This window comes from Carcharhinus amblyrhynchos, chromosome 26 (assembly GCF_965287045.1).
Source record: "Carcharhinus amblyrhynchos chromosome 26, sCarAmb.v2.hapA, whole genome shotgun sequence".
NCBI lineage: Eukaryota > Metazoa > Chordata > Chondrichthyes > Carcharhiniformes > Carcharhinidae > Carcharhinus > Carcharhinus amblyrhynchos.
In genome coordinates this window covers 23,918,269-23,932,981 of record NC_137349.1, presented here as the reverse complement: position 1 = coordinate 23,932,981, position 14,713 = coordinate 23,918,269, and the positions used below count along the sequence as shown (strand labels likewise).

Genomic DNA, 14,713 nt, shown 5'->3' with positions numbered 1-14,713 from the left:
CTAGGGGCATAGTCTAAAAATAAGTGCCAGACTAACCAGGAGAGATGTTAGGAAGCATGGCTCCACACAAATTGGTGGTAGACATTTGGAACTCTTCCACGAATGGTAGTTGATGCCAGAGCAGTTGCTAATTTTACATCTGAGATATATAAAAGTTTATTAAACATAAGTATTAAGGGATTTGGCTCAAAGGCAGGTATATGGAATTACGCCACAGATCAACCATGATCTCTCTGAATGACGCAGAACAAACTTGAGAGGCTGAATAGCCTACTGCTATTTCTGTGTTCCTATGCTTTATTGAATAGCTCTTCTCATTCCATCAGTGACAGTTTGCATTTGGCTTTGCAGGGGGCAGTATGAAGTTGAGTTGCTGCCTGCATTACTCTGGATGGTGATAACTTCATCACGTGTTGGAATGTTGTGATCCATAATCCTTAACCCTGACTATATCCGTGATCCATAATCCCGACTATATCACACCTGTTTACATCCATTTCTGTGATTAATTCATCCATTTATTGCAAATTCTTTGTGAGATAACACACAAAGTCTTAAGGTTTGTCTTTTTAACATTCCTTGTCCCATTCCCACTATTTTTCACTGTGGCCCAGTTTGATTCTGGCCCTTGATTCCCTGCCTATCACTTTTGATGCACAGCAAAAAGTGAGTTTTAGTGGGCTGTCCCTCTGTTAACATTGAAAGAATAGCATCTTGTGTCTGGCTCTTCTGAAGTGCTATGAGTGAGGATCTGACTTACATGGCAGCAGTGGGAATAGAATCAGAACACAATTACACCCAGTGGGAATTCTGATTTGTCCTGATTCAACAGGCCATTGGGATTCCTGACTGGGGCTAACTGACTCTGAGCACTTGGCTCTGATTTCTTTACCATTGTACCCCTTCTGTTAAAGTACACTGGGACCGATATTACTTATTGTGTTACAACTAATACAAATGCCAATTGTTTTAAAGTTCATTTATGTACTAGTGTCACAGGTAGGCTTAAATTAACACTGCAATGAAGTTATTGTGAAAATCCCCTTGTCACCACTCTCCTGTTCGGGTACATTTAAGGAGAATTTAGCATAACCAATGCGTCTAACCAGCATGTCATTTGGACTGTGGGAGGAAACTGGAGCACCCAGAGGAAACCCACACAGACATGGGGAGAATGTGCAAAGTCTGCACAGACAGTGACCCAAGCCAGGAATCGAACCCAGGTTTCTGGAGCTATGAGACAGCAAGACTAATCACTGAGCCACCATGTTATATTGACTTGTTTTGCATGAGTTCACAGGAATAATCAGACACAATAACTTTGATTTCAGAATATTTGTTATGTTTCTGAGAAATTCAGTTACCTGAAGTTTTTATTTGTTGAAAATAATGATAAAACTCTATGCCAATGATATATTTTTACAGATCAGACATAGTTGGACAATGTTCTCAAAATTTCTCTCAAAAGAAAATCTGTTCAAAAGCAATTTATCACAGACCACAGTCTTTTGGTTTACTGGGAGTTTGGTATATGTCAATTAAAGATGAAAATGCACATTCTTTCATGCTTCCCAACTCACCAGTAGAATGAATGAGGCATGCTGGATATATTGAAAATAAGAGCAAATATTGGCTTTTTGGCCCTTTCAGCCTGCTCCACCTTTCATTCTGATCATGGTTGATGATCCAACTCAATAGCCTGATCCCACATTCTCCTCATATCCTTTCATTTCCTTCACCCCAAGAGCTCTACCTCACCCCTTCTTGAAAATATACAATGTTTTGGTCTCAACTACTTTCTTTGGTAGCAAATTCCACATGCTTACCAATCTCTGGCTGAATAAGTTTTTACTTATCTCAGTCCTAAAAGTTTTAGCCAATATCCTTTGACTATGGCCTCCATCACTGAACACCCCACCATTGGGAACATCTTTTCTGCTTGAGATGACTCTGTCAAAGAAGCAATAGAGCGATTGGGCCTTCTCCAGGATGCACGTCTGTAGTTCAGGCGGAGCATCTGTGTTCTGTTAGCAGTAATCGTGATAGTGAAAGTATTGGTCCTTATTGCCACAGGTACTGTTAGCACGTTTGGCAAAGAACAGTAAAATTGTGGATACTATGCCATCACCTTGGTCACAAGTTGACTGGTTGATGACTGTATTTACATCCATGTTAATTCAGAGGCAAAAAGGAGGTTGTCAAGGTTTTTCAATATTTAAAAATACTTTAAATTTTAAATATTTTTCCAGGATGTAACTTGCTAATAACTCCGCCCATACTGCTCCTCAGGCGTCTGCGCAAAGTCCTAACACTCCAAGGAACAGAAAAGAAATTCAAGGAATAAATAATTGACACATGACCATGAATGATCATCCAAACTTCCAAAAAGTGCAGGAGAGAAGACTCCTGAGTGTTTCAAAAATGGCAGAAGTTGTGACTCCTTCTTAATTGAGACTGATGTCATTCACAATATATTTGTTCCCATAAGGTATGTTGCAATATTAGCAACCACTATAGTATTTGTGATTCAGAGTCTGAAAATGTATTAATTCATATTTTGTTTAAACTTTCAATCTGTGTTAACTTTGTGTTCAAGATGAAGGATTTTAGTACTGGAGAAGGAAACTCCCAATAAATAATCTAATTTATATTCAAGCATAGTTAGATGCTGAGGTTATTTCCCTTTAGTTTGCTGCACCAATGTGGCTCGAATCCAACCTTGGAACACATACACTAAACACATTAAAGAAACAGTTTGCTCTGTGTTTTAAAGGCAGTCTATTAAAGAAATAATCCACTGTTAATTGTAGCATAGATATACAGGTGGAAGGCATGGATTAATTAAATACATTGAGCATATATAAAGCGAGATTTCTATTTAAGGGCTTGTCCATTGGTTTAATTAATTAATCTATCTTATTTTGTTGCTATACTCATAAACAAAATGGAGACTTCTGGGACACTACATGTTGGATTGAGAAGAGACCGGCAATGTTGTGTCTTCTAAAAAATCTATTATTAAATAAAAAGATTGGCTTTGGTTTCCTACTTTGCTAACTGACTCCATGATGAATTAACACTCTTTATAACACCTTACACAGACTAACAAGGAAAATAAAAATTATATATTCTCAAACATATTGGACAAATATTGCTCACAGTCAGCTAACTACTTTAATCGTCAGTAAATATATCAATGGGATCGAAACATTTGAGACTGTGTGCAGGAAACTCTGTCCCATTAATTCAGATCGAAATATATTGACAAGAAATCCTAGTTTTCCGAAGTATACCTAGAAGCATTACCCATTTTGTAATAATAAACATTTTTAGCAAACTTAGAAATAATCTTGAAACAGATGCAGATTGTGTTTAATGTCAACATTTCTTACCTGAAAGAAAGAATTTTGCAGTTTGAGAATGTTTTATTGATATTGCTGTTCTTGAACATGTTGTCCAACTGAAGGAAAGGAACAGACACAGTATTAGAGAGAATATTCTAGAATTAATGAACATATTTCTTTGTATTAATAATTAAACTGTGAACATACCTTGTAAGCAAGAATACTTGCTGCAGATTTGTGCAGCGCAGAATTGGAAGATAGTAGACTTGCTGTTGGAACCAAGTTAGTTATGATGAAGGTCACATTGAAATCGAAGGGATTTCTTTGCAGGTTTGGGGTTGTGACCACAATTGGTGCTGTCATGAATAAATAGATAAACATTAACCTTGGAATAAATAATCTGTAATTGCATCATTTTCATTCCACAGCGGCAGTAGAATAAAGAATAATGAAATCACAACAGAATATTTCATCTTGGTGTTAGAGCTTTTTGAGGTTAGTGAGATGAAAAGAATTAGCTTCCTTTCCTAAGGGATAATTTTTGCCATCACATATGGAATTGGGATACAAACTATCCTAACCTTTGATCCTGTAACTGACTGTTTCTCTGTTTAGATGTTCTGATTTTGTTGAGTCTGTTACTGATTGCAGATTTATCTTTTTGTCTAAACTCAGGAAACAGATCTAATTTCAGATGCTGTTAGCTGTTTCCTTCAGGTTATTTCCATCATGTTATCAACCTCTTCACACATGCCTCACACAAAGGACAAAGGACATCATAACACCTACAAAATCCCTGCTAGGTCATAAACATCCCCAATTCAAGAATTTACATGAATAATCCAACAGAAAATAACCGTGTGCCAGGCATTTCTAAAGAGAAGAAATTACACGTCATTTCATCCATCATAGAATCCCCAAGAGTCTGCACCAACAACAGTCCCAGTGGAGCCCTATTCCCATAACCCAAAATATTTACACTGCTAATCTCCCTGACATTAATTGGCAATTGAGGATGGCCGATTAAACTGACTGCACATTTTTGGACTGTGGGAAGAAACTGGAGCACTTGGACAAAACCCACACAGAACATGCAAACTCATAGAATCCCTATAGTGCAGAAGGAGGCTATTGGGCCCATCGAGTCTGCACCGACCACAATTCCACCCAGGCTCTATTCCGTAACCCCACATATTTCCCCTGTTAATCCCCCTGACACTATTGTCAATTTAGCATGGTCAATCAACCTACACACATCTTTGGACTGTGGGAAGAAACCAGAGCACCTGGAGGAAACCCATGCAGACACAGAGCGAACATGCAAACTCCACTGATAGTCTTGATAGGCCAGACTTTAACCCTGGTCCCTGGCACTGTGAGGCAGCATTGCCCAGCCATCGTGATGCCATCGCTAATGTGATAGATGCATTTGACAATATATAAAAAGAGTTCAATAAAGATTTACTTTGTTGTTTCCCACTGCAATAAAAGGAATTGTTAGGAAAGCACAGAAACAGAAACTATACTCACGGGATGTAGGAGCTGATTCATGGTAGCCTGAAAAATGAAAGATGTGTCTTAAATAAAATGAGTCAGCTGGAAATTTATCATTAAATAGTGGAATAAGATTCATTGGTGGGTTTGGCTTAATTTTCCTCAGTTTGATCACATAATTTGATAAACATAACCATGTTGATAAGATGCAAAGGAATAGAATGGAATATCTCCTTTATCTGATAAATACCATTCACGTAGAGACTGTTGTTATCCAGTGAATATGCTCCCAAAGTTGAAATGTCCTTTGTGTTATCTCTGAACTCATGGTATACAGTAACTCTGTTAACATCCTGAGGAGAGGAATCATTTCCAAATGTACAGATTGAGGACACGTTGGTACTGTCAGCACTTGCCGCACTGGAAAATAAAAAGTTATTTAATTAGGAAACTTCATGGCGACATTGGGAAACATGAGCTTCCTGTAGTTATAGATATCAGTTTATAATATTGGGGTTAAAATTCAATGGAGGTGATCTTACCAGCTTGTCATGCCAGTCAATTGGCATAGCGACCCAGTAAGATCATGAGCGAAGTGAAAAATAGGGGTTATGCCTGGTTCCTGCTTCTTGTGATCGGCTGGGAATGGTGTGGGGGTAGGGGGAAATCATGGTGAACGGTCGGGGGTGGTTGGGGGAGTAGTGGTGTGGCGATTGGTCGGTACAGTGGGGAGAGACGTGTTGGGGTGATATACTGGGGATGGGGTTCAGGGGGCGTCACCGATTGGGTGGGTGGGGTATAATATCTGCTGGGCGGGGGGGTGGTGGACGTGAATTTGGGAAGTGACTGATCTCTGTTCTATGTACACTTTGCTCAGAACACTGAGAGACCTGCACATGTGCACTGGCGCCCTCTAGCTGTGATTAGCAGGCTTCCTCGTAAAAGTAGACACCATCTACTTCCCCTATCTGCACTTTGCCTCTTTTGTACAAAGTGGCATAAGATCGAGTCTGAAAAATGGGCGTGAATCTCTCCCGTTTACACGCTTGTTTGGCAATTCGATTTTTTAATGGTAAGATCACCCCAATGTATTGCAGTAAAAACAATTGCTAGCTGATAATTTTCATTGAATAACTCTTTCCACTAAATAATCCAATTTACATTCAAGCATAGTTAGATGCTGAGGATAATTCTCTTTTATCTGCTGCACCAATGTGGCTCAAATCCAACCTTAGAACAGCATCACACTCACATTCGCTAACCACATTAAAGAAGCAGTTGCTCAGTATATTAAAGAGAGTTGATGAAATAAATAATCCACTATTAATTGTAGCACTGATGTTAAGGATATCTGGGTGGAAGGCATTGATTAATTAAGTATATTAAGCATATATAAAGTGAGATTTCTATTTAAGGGCCTGTCCATTGGTTTAATTAATTAATTAGACTCTTTTATTTATTGCTATTCTCAAAAATAGTGGGAGACTCTGGGACACTACTTTTGGACTGAGAGGAGACCAGCAATGTTGTATCCTGTAGAAAATTTAGTATCAAATAAAAAGATTAGCATTTGTTCTGTTCTTTGCTGTCTTCACAATGAATTAACATCCTTGATATCATCTTAGACAGATTGACAAGGAGAATAAAAATTAAGTTTTCTCAAACATATTAGACAAATATTTCTTACAGTCAGCTGACTACTTTAATCTTCAGTAAATATATCAATGAGATCAAAATATTTGAGACTCTCTGCAGGAAAAATCTGTCCCATTCTTCTAGATGCAAAAATGTTTTGATGGAAAAGCCTTCTGAAATATACATAGAAGTATATTTCTAAATATATTTGTAATAATAAACATTTTTAACAAACTTAGAACGAATAAACTTAGAAATAATCTTGAACAGATACAGATTGTATTTAGCGTCAACATTTCTTACCTGAAAGAAAGAACTTTGCAGTTTGAGAATGTTTTGTTGATATTGCTGTTCTTGAACACGTTGTCCAACTGAAAGAAAGGAACAGACACAGTATTAGCGAGAATATTCTCGAATTAATGAACATTTTTCTTTGTATTAATAATTAAACTGTGAACATACCATGTAAGCAAGAATACTTGCTGCAGATTTGTGCAGCGCAGAATTGGAAGATAGTAGACTTGCTGTTGGAACCAAGTTAGTTATAATGAAGGTCATGTTGAAATCTAAAGGCTGTGTTTGCACGGTTGGTGTTGTGACCACAATTGGCGCTGTTAAAAATAAATAGATAAAACGTTAAACTGAGAATAAATAATGTTTATCGCATTATTTTCATTCAAGAGTGGCAGTAAAATAAAGCAAGATAAATGAAATCACAACAGAATTTGTGATTTAGTGTTAGAGCTTTTTGAAGTTGGGTGAGATGAAAAGAATTAGCTTCCTTTCCTAAGAAATAATTATTGCCATCACATATGCATTTGGACACAGACTATCCTAATGTTGATCCTGTAGCTAACTGCTTGTCTGTTTAGACGGTTCTCCCGATTTTATTGAGTCTGTTACTGACTTGCAGACTTGTCTTTATGTCTAAACTCAGGCAACAGGTCTAATTTCAGATGCTGTTAGCTACTTCCTTCAGGTTGCTCCCACTATGTTAACAACCTCTTCATGCATGTGTCACGTGAAAGACAGAGGATAACATCACATCTACAACATCACTGCTAAGTCATAAATATGCCCAATTCAAGAATTGATACGAATATCAAACAGAAAAATAACCGTGTGTCAAGCATTTCTAAAGGGGAGAAATTGCATCTTATGGCATCCATCATACAATCCCCAGGAGTCTGCACCAACAACAGTCCCAGCAGGGCCCTATTCCCGTAACCCAAAATATTTACACTGCTAATCTCCCTGACACTAATTGGCAATTGAGCATGGCCAAGTAACCTGACCCGCACATCTTTGGACTGTGGGAGGAAACTGAGCACTCAGAGGAAACCCACACAGACACAGGAGGAACATGCAAATACCACACAGACCCAAGGCCAGAATTGAACCCTGGTCCCTGGCACTGTGAGACAGCATTACTAACAACTGTGCTGCCATCTCTAATGCATTAGATGCATTTGACAATATATAAAGAGTTTAATAAAGATTTATTCTGTTGTTTCCCACTGCATTAAAAAGAATCTTTAGAATAGAACATTGAAATAGAAACCATACTCACGGGTTGTAGGAGCTGGTTCATGGTAGCCTGAAAAATGAAAATTGTGTCTTAGATAAAATGAGTCAAGTGGAAAAATCATCATTACATTATGGAATTAGATACATTGATAGGTTTGGCTTAAGTTTCCTCATTTTGATCACACAAACACAATCAAGTTGATAAAAGCATAGAAAAATAGAATATCTCCTTTATCTGATAAATACCATTCACGTAGAGACTGTTGTTATCCAGCGAATATGCTCCCAAAGTGGAAATGCCCTTTGTGTTGTCCCTGAACTCATGGTATACAGTAACTCTGTTAACATCCTGAGGAGAGGAATCATTTCCAAATGTACAGATTGAAGAGACGCTGGTGCTGTCAGCACGTGCCGCACTGGAAAATAAGTTATTTATTTAGGAACTTGATGGCAACATTTTCAGACATGAGCTTCACAGTTGTTACGAGCCTCAGTTTATAATATCGGGGTTAAAATTCAATGCGTTGCAGCTAAAATGAATGCCAGTTGAGATCTGTTGTTGAATAATTCTTTTCACCTCATCGCTGACAGTTTGCATTTGGCTCTGCAATGGGGGAGTATGAAATTAATTTGCTGCCTACATTACCCCGGATGGTCACAACTTCATTGCATGTTGGAATGTCATGATCCGTTCTGGACACCACACTTCATGAACGAAAGCAAAGTCTTAGAGAAGACATTCACTAGAATGTGTTTGCACTGAAAGCTTTCAGTTATGTCGGGGGAGGGGGGAAACCAGAGAAACTGCATTGTTATCCTTAGAACAGAGAAGGTTGAGAAGAAACTTGATAGATGTGTTGAAAATGGTGAGGCCTTTTGCCAGAGTAAATGAGAATCCTCTGTATGCAGTGGCAGAAGTGTCGCAAAACAGATTAACAACAATTGGCAAAATAATCAAAGGTGATATTGGAAATTAAAACAAAAATATTCTGGAATGTTCTGAAAGGACAATGAGATCAGATTATGTAATATTTTTCAAATGAGAATCCTGAATTGGATGAAGCCTGTTATGTGCCATTCAATGAGAGTACGGCTGATCTGTGGCCTAACTGTGGCGTTTGGCCACTATCCCTTGATACCTTTGCTTAACAAAAATTAACCTATCTCAAGATTTAAAATTAGGAGCTCATCTTGCATCATTTGCCATTTTTGGAAGCGGTTTCCAAACCTCTACCACCCTTGTGTGTTGAACTGCTTCCTAACATCACTCCTGAATGGTGTCACTCTAATTTTTAAACTATGACCTCTAGTTCTAGAATCTTCAACCAGGGAAATAGTTTTTCTTTTTTTAACCCTGTCTCTGGAATTCTCTGCCCGTTGAAGTGGTGGAGGCTGCCTCGCTAAATATTTTTAAGAAGCGGGTTGATGGGTTTTTGATAAGAGAGGGGATTAAGGGTTATGGGGAGAGGGCGGGAAAGTGGAACTGAGCCACGACAGATCAGCCATGATCTTATTGAATGGCGGGGCAGGCTCGAAGGGCCAGATGGCCTACTCCTGCTCCTATTTCTTATGTTCTTATGTCTTTTCCTATTAACATCGATAATTGTTCCAAAGGGCTGGTACAGGCAACTTGGGCTGAAGGACCTCTGATTAACTGTTGTATGATCCAATGATTATTGCACAATTTAGCATCATTACACTTCTTTTGACTTCTGAGTCATACAGTTGATGAGTTAATAGCTCTATTTATGACATTAAATGTCAAGTTGAGGGATTTTATTGTTAGGCCACTATGCCCTAGGAACTCAAATAAGAAAACCAGAACTGCACACAATATTTTGGGTGTGGACTCACTGCTCCAAATCCTCAATGCCTCATGCTATCATATTTTCCTTTATCGAGATTTACACCCCTAGTCTCAGGATCAACTATGTCACTCTCCATCTTGATCGTGAATTTCCTCATGTTATGTTTGCTCATCCCCAAGGGGCCTCACACAACTAGATTGCCAATTATTCCTTTCTCATTACACAATACACCATCTAGGATGGCCTGTTCTCTAGTTGGTTCCTCAACTTACTGGTCCAGAAAACCATCTATATACACTCCAGGAATTCATAAGAACATAAGAAATAGGAGCAGGAGTAGGCCATCTAGCCCTTTGAGCCTGCCCCGCCATTCAATAAGATCATGGCTGATCTGAAATGGCTCAGTTCCACTTTCCCGCTTTCTCCCCATAACCCTTAATTCCCTTGTCTGTCAAAAACCTATCTACCCATGACTTAAATATATTTAGCGAGGTAGCCTCCACCACTTCAACGGGCAGAGATTCACCACCCTTTGAGTGAAGAAGTTCCTCCTCAACTCCATTCTAAACTGCCCCCCCCTTACCTTGAGGCTGTGCCCTCTAGTCCTGCTATCCTTTCGAAGCGGGAAGAATTTCTCTACCTCTACCCTATCCATCCCTTTCATTATCTTATACGTCTCTATAAGATCCTCCTCATCCTTCTAAACTCCAACAAGCACAGACCCAGTCTATTTAGTCTCTCTTCATAGCCCAACCCCCTCATCTCCAGTATCAGCCTAGTGAACCTCCTCTGCACTCCCTCCAAGGCCAAAATGTCCTTGTGCAAGTGCGGCGACCAAAACTGCACACAATACTCCAGCTGCAGCCTCACCAGTGCCCTGTACAGTTGCAGCAAGAGCTCCCTGCTTTTATATTCTATCCCCCTCGCTATAAAGGCCAGCATCCCATTTGCCGCGTTGATCACCTGCTGCACCTGCAGACTGGGTTTTAGCGACTCATGCACAAGGACCCCCAGGTCCCTCTGCACCGTAGTATGCGGCAGCTTTTCGCCCTTTAAATAGTAATCCCTCCTACTATTATTCCTGCCAAAGTGGATAACCTCACACTTGCTAACATTGTACTCCATCTGCCAGGTCCTCGCCCACTCGCTCAGCCTATCTAGATCCCTCTGCAGACTTTCCACGCCCTCCGCACAATTTGCTTTTCCACTTATCTTTGTGTCATCAGCAAATTTCATTACCATACACTCAGCCCCCTCCTCCAGATCATCTATATAAATGGTAAATAGCTGAGACCCCAGCACTGATCCCTGCGGCACTCCACTAGTCACCAACAATTCCTCCTCTATGATATTGCAACTAATTTGATATGCCCCAATCTATACGCAGATTAAAATCACCCATATTTACAGTTGTTCCTTCATCGCAGGTATCACTAATTTCTTGTTTAATGCCATTCCCAAACTCACCGCTATAGTTTGGGGGTTTATATACGACACCCACTAATGATTTTTGCCCCTTGGTCTTTCTCAATTCCAGCCATACAGATTCCACATTGTTGGAGTTAATATCTTTCTTCACTGTTGTATTAATTTCTCTTTAACCAGCAATGCAACTCTACAACTTTTTCCTTTTTGTCTGTCCTTCCTAAACACCTCTGGATGTACATTTCACATCCCTGGTCACCCTGCAGCCAAATCTCGGTACTCCTGACCATATCATATGCATTTACATCTATTTACATGATTAATTCATCTACTTAATTACAAATGTTCTACGTGTCAAGGCACAAGGCCTGAAGGTGCATCTATTTTAACATTACTTGTCCCATTCCCGCTATTGTTTACTGTGGTCCTGTTTGATTCTGGCCTTTGATTTCTCAGCCTATCACATTTCTTATTCCCTTTCCTGTGAAGGTTCTTACAAACTGGTTTTATATTTCTTGTTCCTCTTCTCTCATCTTAGGGAAGGCAAAGGCTTCATGATATTATCGCTAGACAACTAATCCAGAAGCTCAGCTCATGTTCTGGGGACCCAGGTTCGAATCCCGCCATGGCAGTTGGTGGAATTTGAACTCAATAACAAATATCTGGCATTAAGAATCTACTGATAATCATGAAACCATTGTCAGAAAAACCCATCTCATTCATTCATGTCCTTTAGGGAAGGTAATCTGCTGTCCTTACCTGGTCTGGCCTACTCTCAACTGCCCTCCAAGGGCAACCAGGGATGGGCAATAAATGCTGGCCAGCCAGCAATGCTCATGTCCCATGAATGAATAAAAAGAATTCTAATTCCTCTTTATTTTTTAAAATCATCAACAATTAACTTTGAAGAAACTCAAAGTTCAATAACAATGACTTGAGCTTGAATCCTTGATCAAAATTCAAGAGAACAAGTGCAAATTATAGCCATTTATTCAACATTAAGCATTTATACTAAACTGTTAAATAATCTTGAAACTCATACTGATCATGATTAATATTATCATTCCTTACCTGAAAGAGAGAACTCTGCATTTTGAGAATGTTTGGTTAATCTTGCTGTTAGCAAACCGTGTGTTCAGCTGAAAAGAGATGAACGTTCGCAGGTTTAGATATAAAAGTAAAATAATGGATTCAAACATATATTCGTAATAAACATTGAATTGCAACTCACCTCATGAGCTATAATGCTTGATGCAGATTTGAACAATGCAGAACCAGGTGACAGTAGACTTGATGTCGGGGCCAAATTAGTTATAATGAAGGTCACATTGAAATCGTAAGGTTCTGCTTGCAGGGTTGGAGTTGTGGTCAGAATTGGAGATGTTGCTGTCAAAAAAAAAACATCAGTTAAGTATTAAACTAGGGATAAAACATTTGTATGACTGCATGATCTGCACTGCACATGGTAAGGGGGAAATGAACCAAGAATTAAGAAACAGCAATAGAATATTTCAAGCTATTAATCTTAAAGAGAAGCACCCAACAACTTTTCGCATACTTATGATGTAACACTGAAACTTTCTGAACTAATGATTGTTCAAGATATTGCATCTTAGTGGTGACAACCTCTTGATTGTGTTCTTAGTTTTATGTTTCTTCCAGAGATCGCTGGATTTGAACTATAGGTTCTGCAGTTTCCACACTAGTCACTTACAGCTTCAGCATCAGTCTATTAGCAATTCACACATAAAAGAGAATGGACGCAAGAGCACAAACCAAACATGTAATTGAGTCATCAAGCAGTTTTCAAGACCAGAACTTAAATAAAAGGTCATTTAAGAAATGCAAAACAATCCCCCCCCCAAAACAGTGAAATATTTTGATGATACATCGATAGGGTTTAGTAAAAATCTGTAATAACATAACACTATTGAGAAATATTAATGAACTAAGTACTTAACACAATACTTACTGGGCAAAGGAGTTGATTCATGATAACCTTAAAAAAAATTACAGATGTTTAATATAAATTGCGTCAAATGGAAAGTCATCACCATAATAAGTAAATTCATGGAATGTTTGCAATAAATTAGAGTAATTTTGAATAATGTAACCAGATCTTTAGAATAAAATTTGATGGAATGGATCATTTCCTTTAAATAATAATTACCATTTACATAGAGGCTGTTATTGTCCAAGGAATATACTCCTAAGGGGGAGGTGCCATTTGTGTTGTCCCTGAACTCGTGGTACACCGTAACTCTATCGACATGAGGAGCAGTCGAATCATTTCTGAAAGTGCAGACTGCGTACACACTGGTGCTACCCCCAATATTTGCTGGACTGTTGGAAAAATAAGTAATAACAAGATTAACTAAGTGACAAAAATTGACCTGTCAGGATTATTGGTCGTTGTACTTATCATTGCAATCTTCATCAATTGTGTACATAATTTGTGAAAGTTGCAATCAGCCTGTGCCCTGGTAATTCAAATACTGTCAAATTAAACAAAGGTTGACAGAAATGCTTCAATGTATATAATAGAGCCAGGGAACACTCATCAGTACACACGAGATGTAGCCACTGAATATTTCTTCGTTATACAACTATTAACTATTGAAAACATCTTACATCATTTCAGGCATTATTGCCTGCTAGTCTTTGAGATTGTTTTCAATTAACCTTCATTCCAAATTTTGAATATATAGAAAGTACACCGACCTGAAGGAAACAGTTTTGCAAGTTGAAAATGTTGAGTTGATTTTGCTCTTGCTGTACAGGTCTGTGAGCTGCAATAAATTTCCAATTGCAGTGTTAGAAGGAGAAGTTCTCAGTGATAGGAGAGATTTTTCTGTTAATCTTATACTTCAGTCACTATCACACCACAAACAAATGTAAACAATAACTGTATAATATTGCAAACTCTTTGTTACCTGGTGAGAAATAACACTTGATGCAGATTTATACAGTGAGGAATTGGTGTCTTGTAGAGATTGTACAAACTCTAAGTTAGTGATAACAAAGGTCACGTTGAATTCAATGGGCTTCACTTCTGGAGTTGACGTTTGTGTTGTCACTGCTGGTGTTGTAGCTGCAGGAGATATAAGCAGAGATACAAAAAAAATCAATAGTTTTGCGTGGACATCATTTATGCGTTTCTTGTCATTTGCAAGCTTCTTGGGGGTCTTCTTGTTGAAGCAAAGGAGACTAATGGGGGATTTGCTAGAGATTATGACAAAAGAGATTCTATTAGCTGATTAGGAATAAGGCATGTCAATTTAAGGTTACAAGCAAGAGCTGCAGCGGGGATATGAGGAAGAGTTTTGTTTATGCTGCAGTGATCTGGAACTGCCTGCCTACAAGTGTGACAGAAGTGAAGATGATTGATGAATCAAAAGGCAATCTGATATGCATTTGCAGGAAATCAAATTGCATGAGCAATGGGGCACCTTTGCTTTCTCTAGGGAGAGCTAGCATTCA

General features: G+C 38.7%; 1 protein-coding gene and 1 long non-coding RNA gene across 2 annotated transcripts; both read right to left on the bottom strand.

Annotated features, from left to right (window-relative positions):
- Positions 1-13,476, bottom strand: LOC145358909 (mucin-16-like). The gene is made up of 13 exons (XM_080213286.1): positions 13,404-13,476; positions 13,206-13,232; positions 12,465-12,619; positions 12,305-12,372; positions 8,247-8,416; positions 8,044-8,070; positions 6,936-7,084; positions 6,777-6,844; positions 5,089-5,258; positions 4,875-4,901; positions 3,552-3,700; positions 3,393-3,460; positions 1-139 (listed from the first exon to the last, which is right to left on the bottom strand). The coding sequence occupies exons 7-13, from the start codon at positions 7,029-7,031 to the stop codon at positions 1-3; spliced, it is 717 nt and encodes a 238-aa protein (XP_080069412.1). The 5' UTR covers positions 7,032-7,084; positions 8,044-8,070; positions 8,247-8,416; positions 12,305-12,372; positions 12,465-12,619; positions 13,206-13,232; positions 13,404-13,476.
- Positions 13,477-13,532: 56 nt separating this feature from the next.
- On the bottom strand, positions 13,533-14,302 carry LOC145358482 (uncharacterized). The gene is made up of 3 exons (XR_013889489.1): positions 14,167-14,302; positions 13,955-14,022; positions 13,533-13,576 (listed from the first exon to the last, which is right to left on the bottom strand). It is a non-coding gene; the product is annotated as an uncharacterized LOC145358482 (long non-coding RNA).
- Positions 14,303-14,713: the final 411 nt, after the last annotated feature.

Bases quoted from the DNA above. Each gene is read 5' to 3' on its own strand.
- LOC145358909 (XM_080213286.1), bottom strand. From the start codon at position 7,031: ATGACCTTCATTATAACTAACTTGGTTCCAACAGCAAGTCTACTATCT. The intron at 3,461-3,551 runs GTATGTTCACAG...CCTTTCCTTCAG, and splicing joins CAAGTATTCTTGCTTACAAG to TTGGACAACATGTTCAAGAA. The intron at 140-3,392 runs GTAAGAAATGTT...TATATATCTCAG, and splicing joins TGCAAAATTCTTTCTTTCAG to ATGTAAAATTAGCAACTGCT.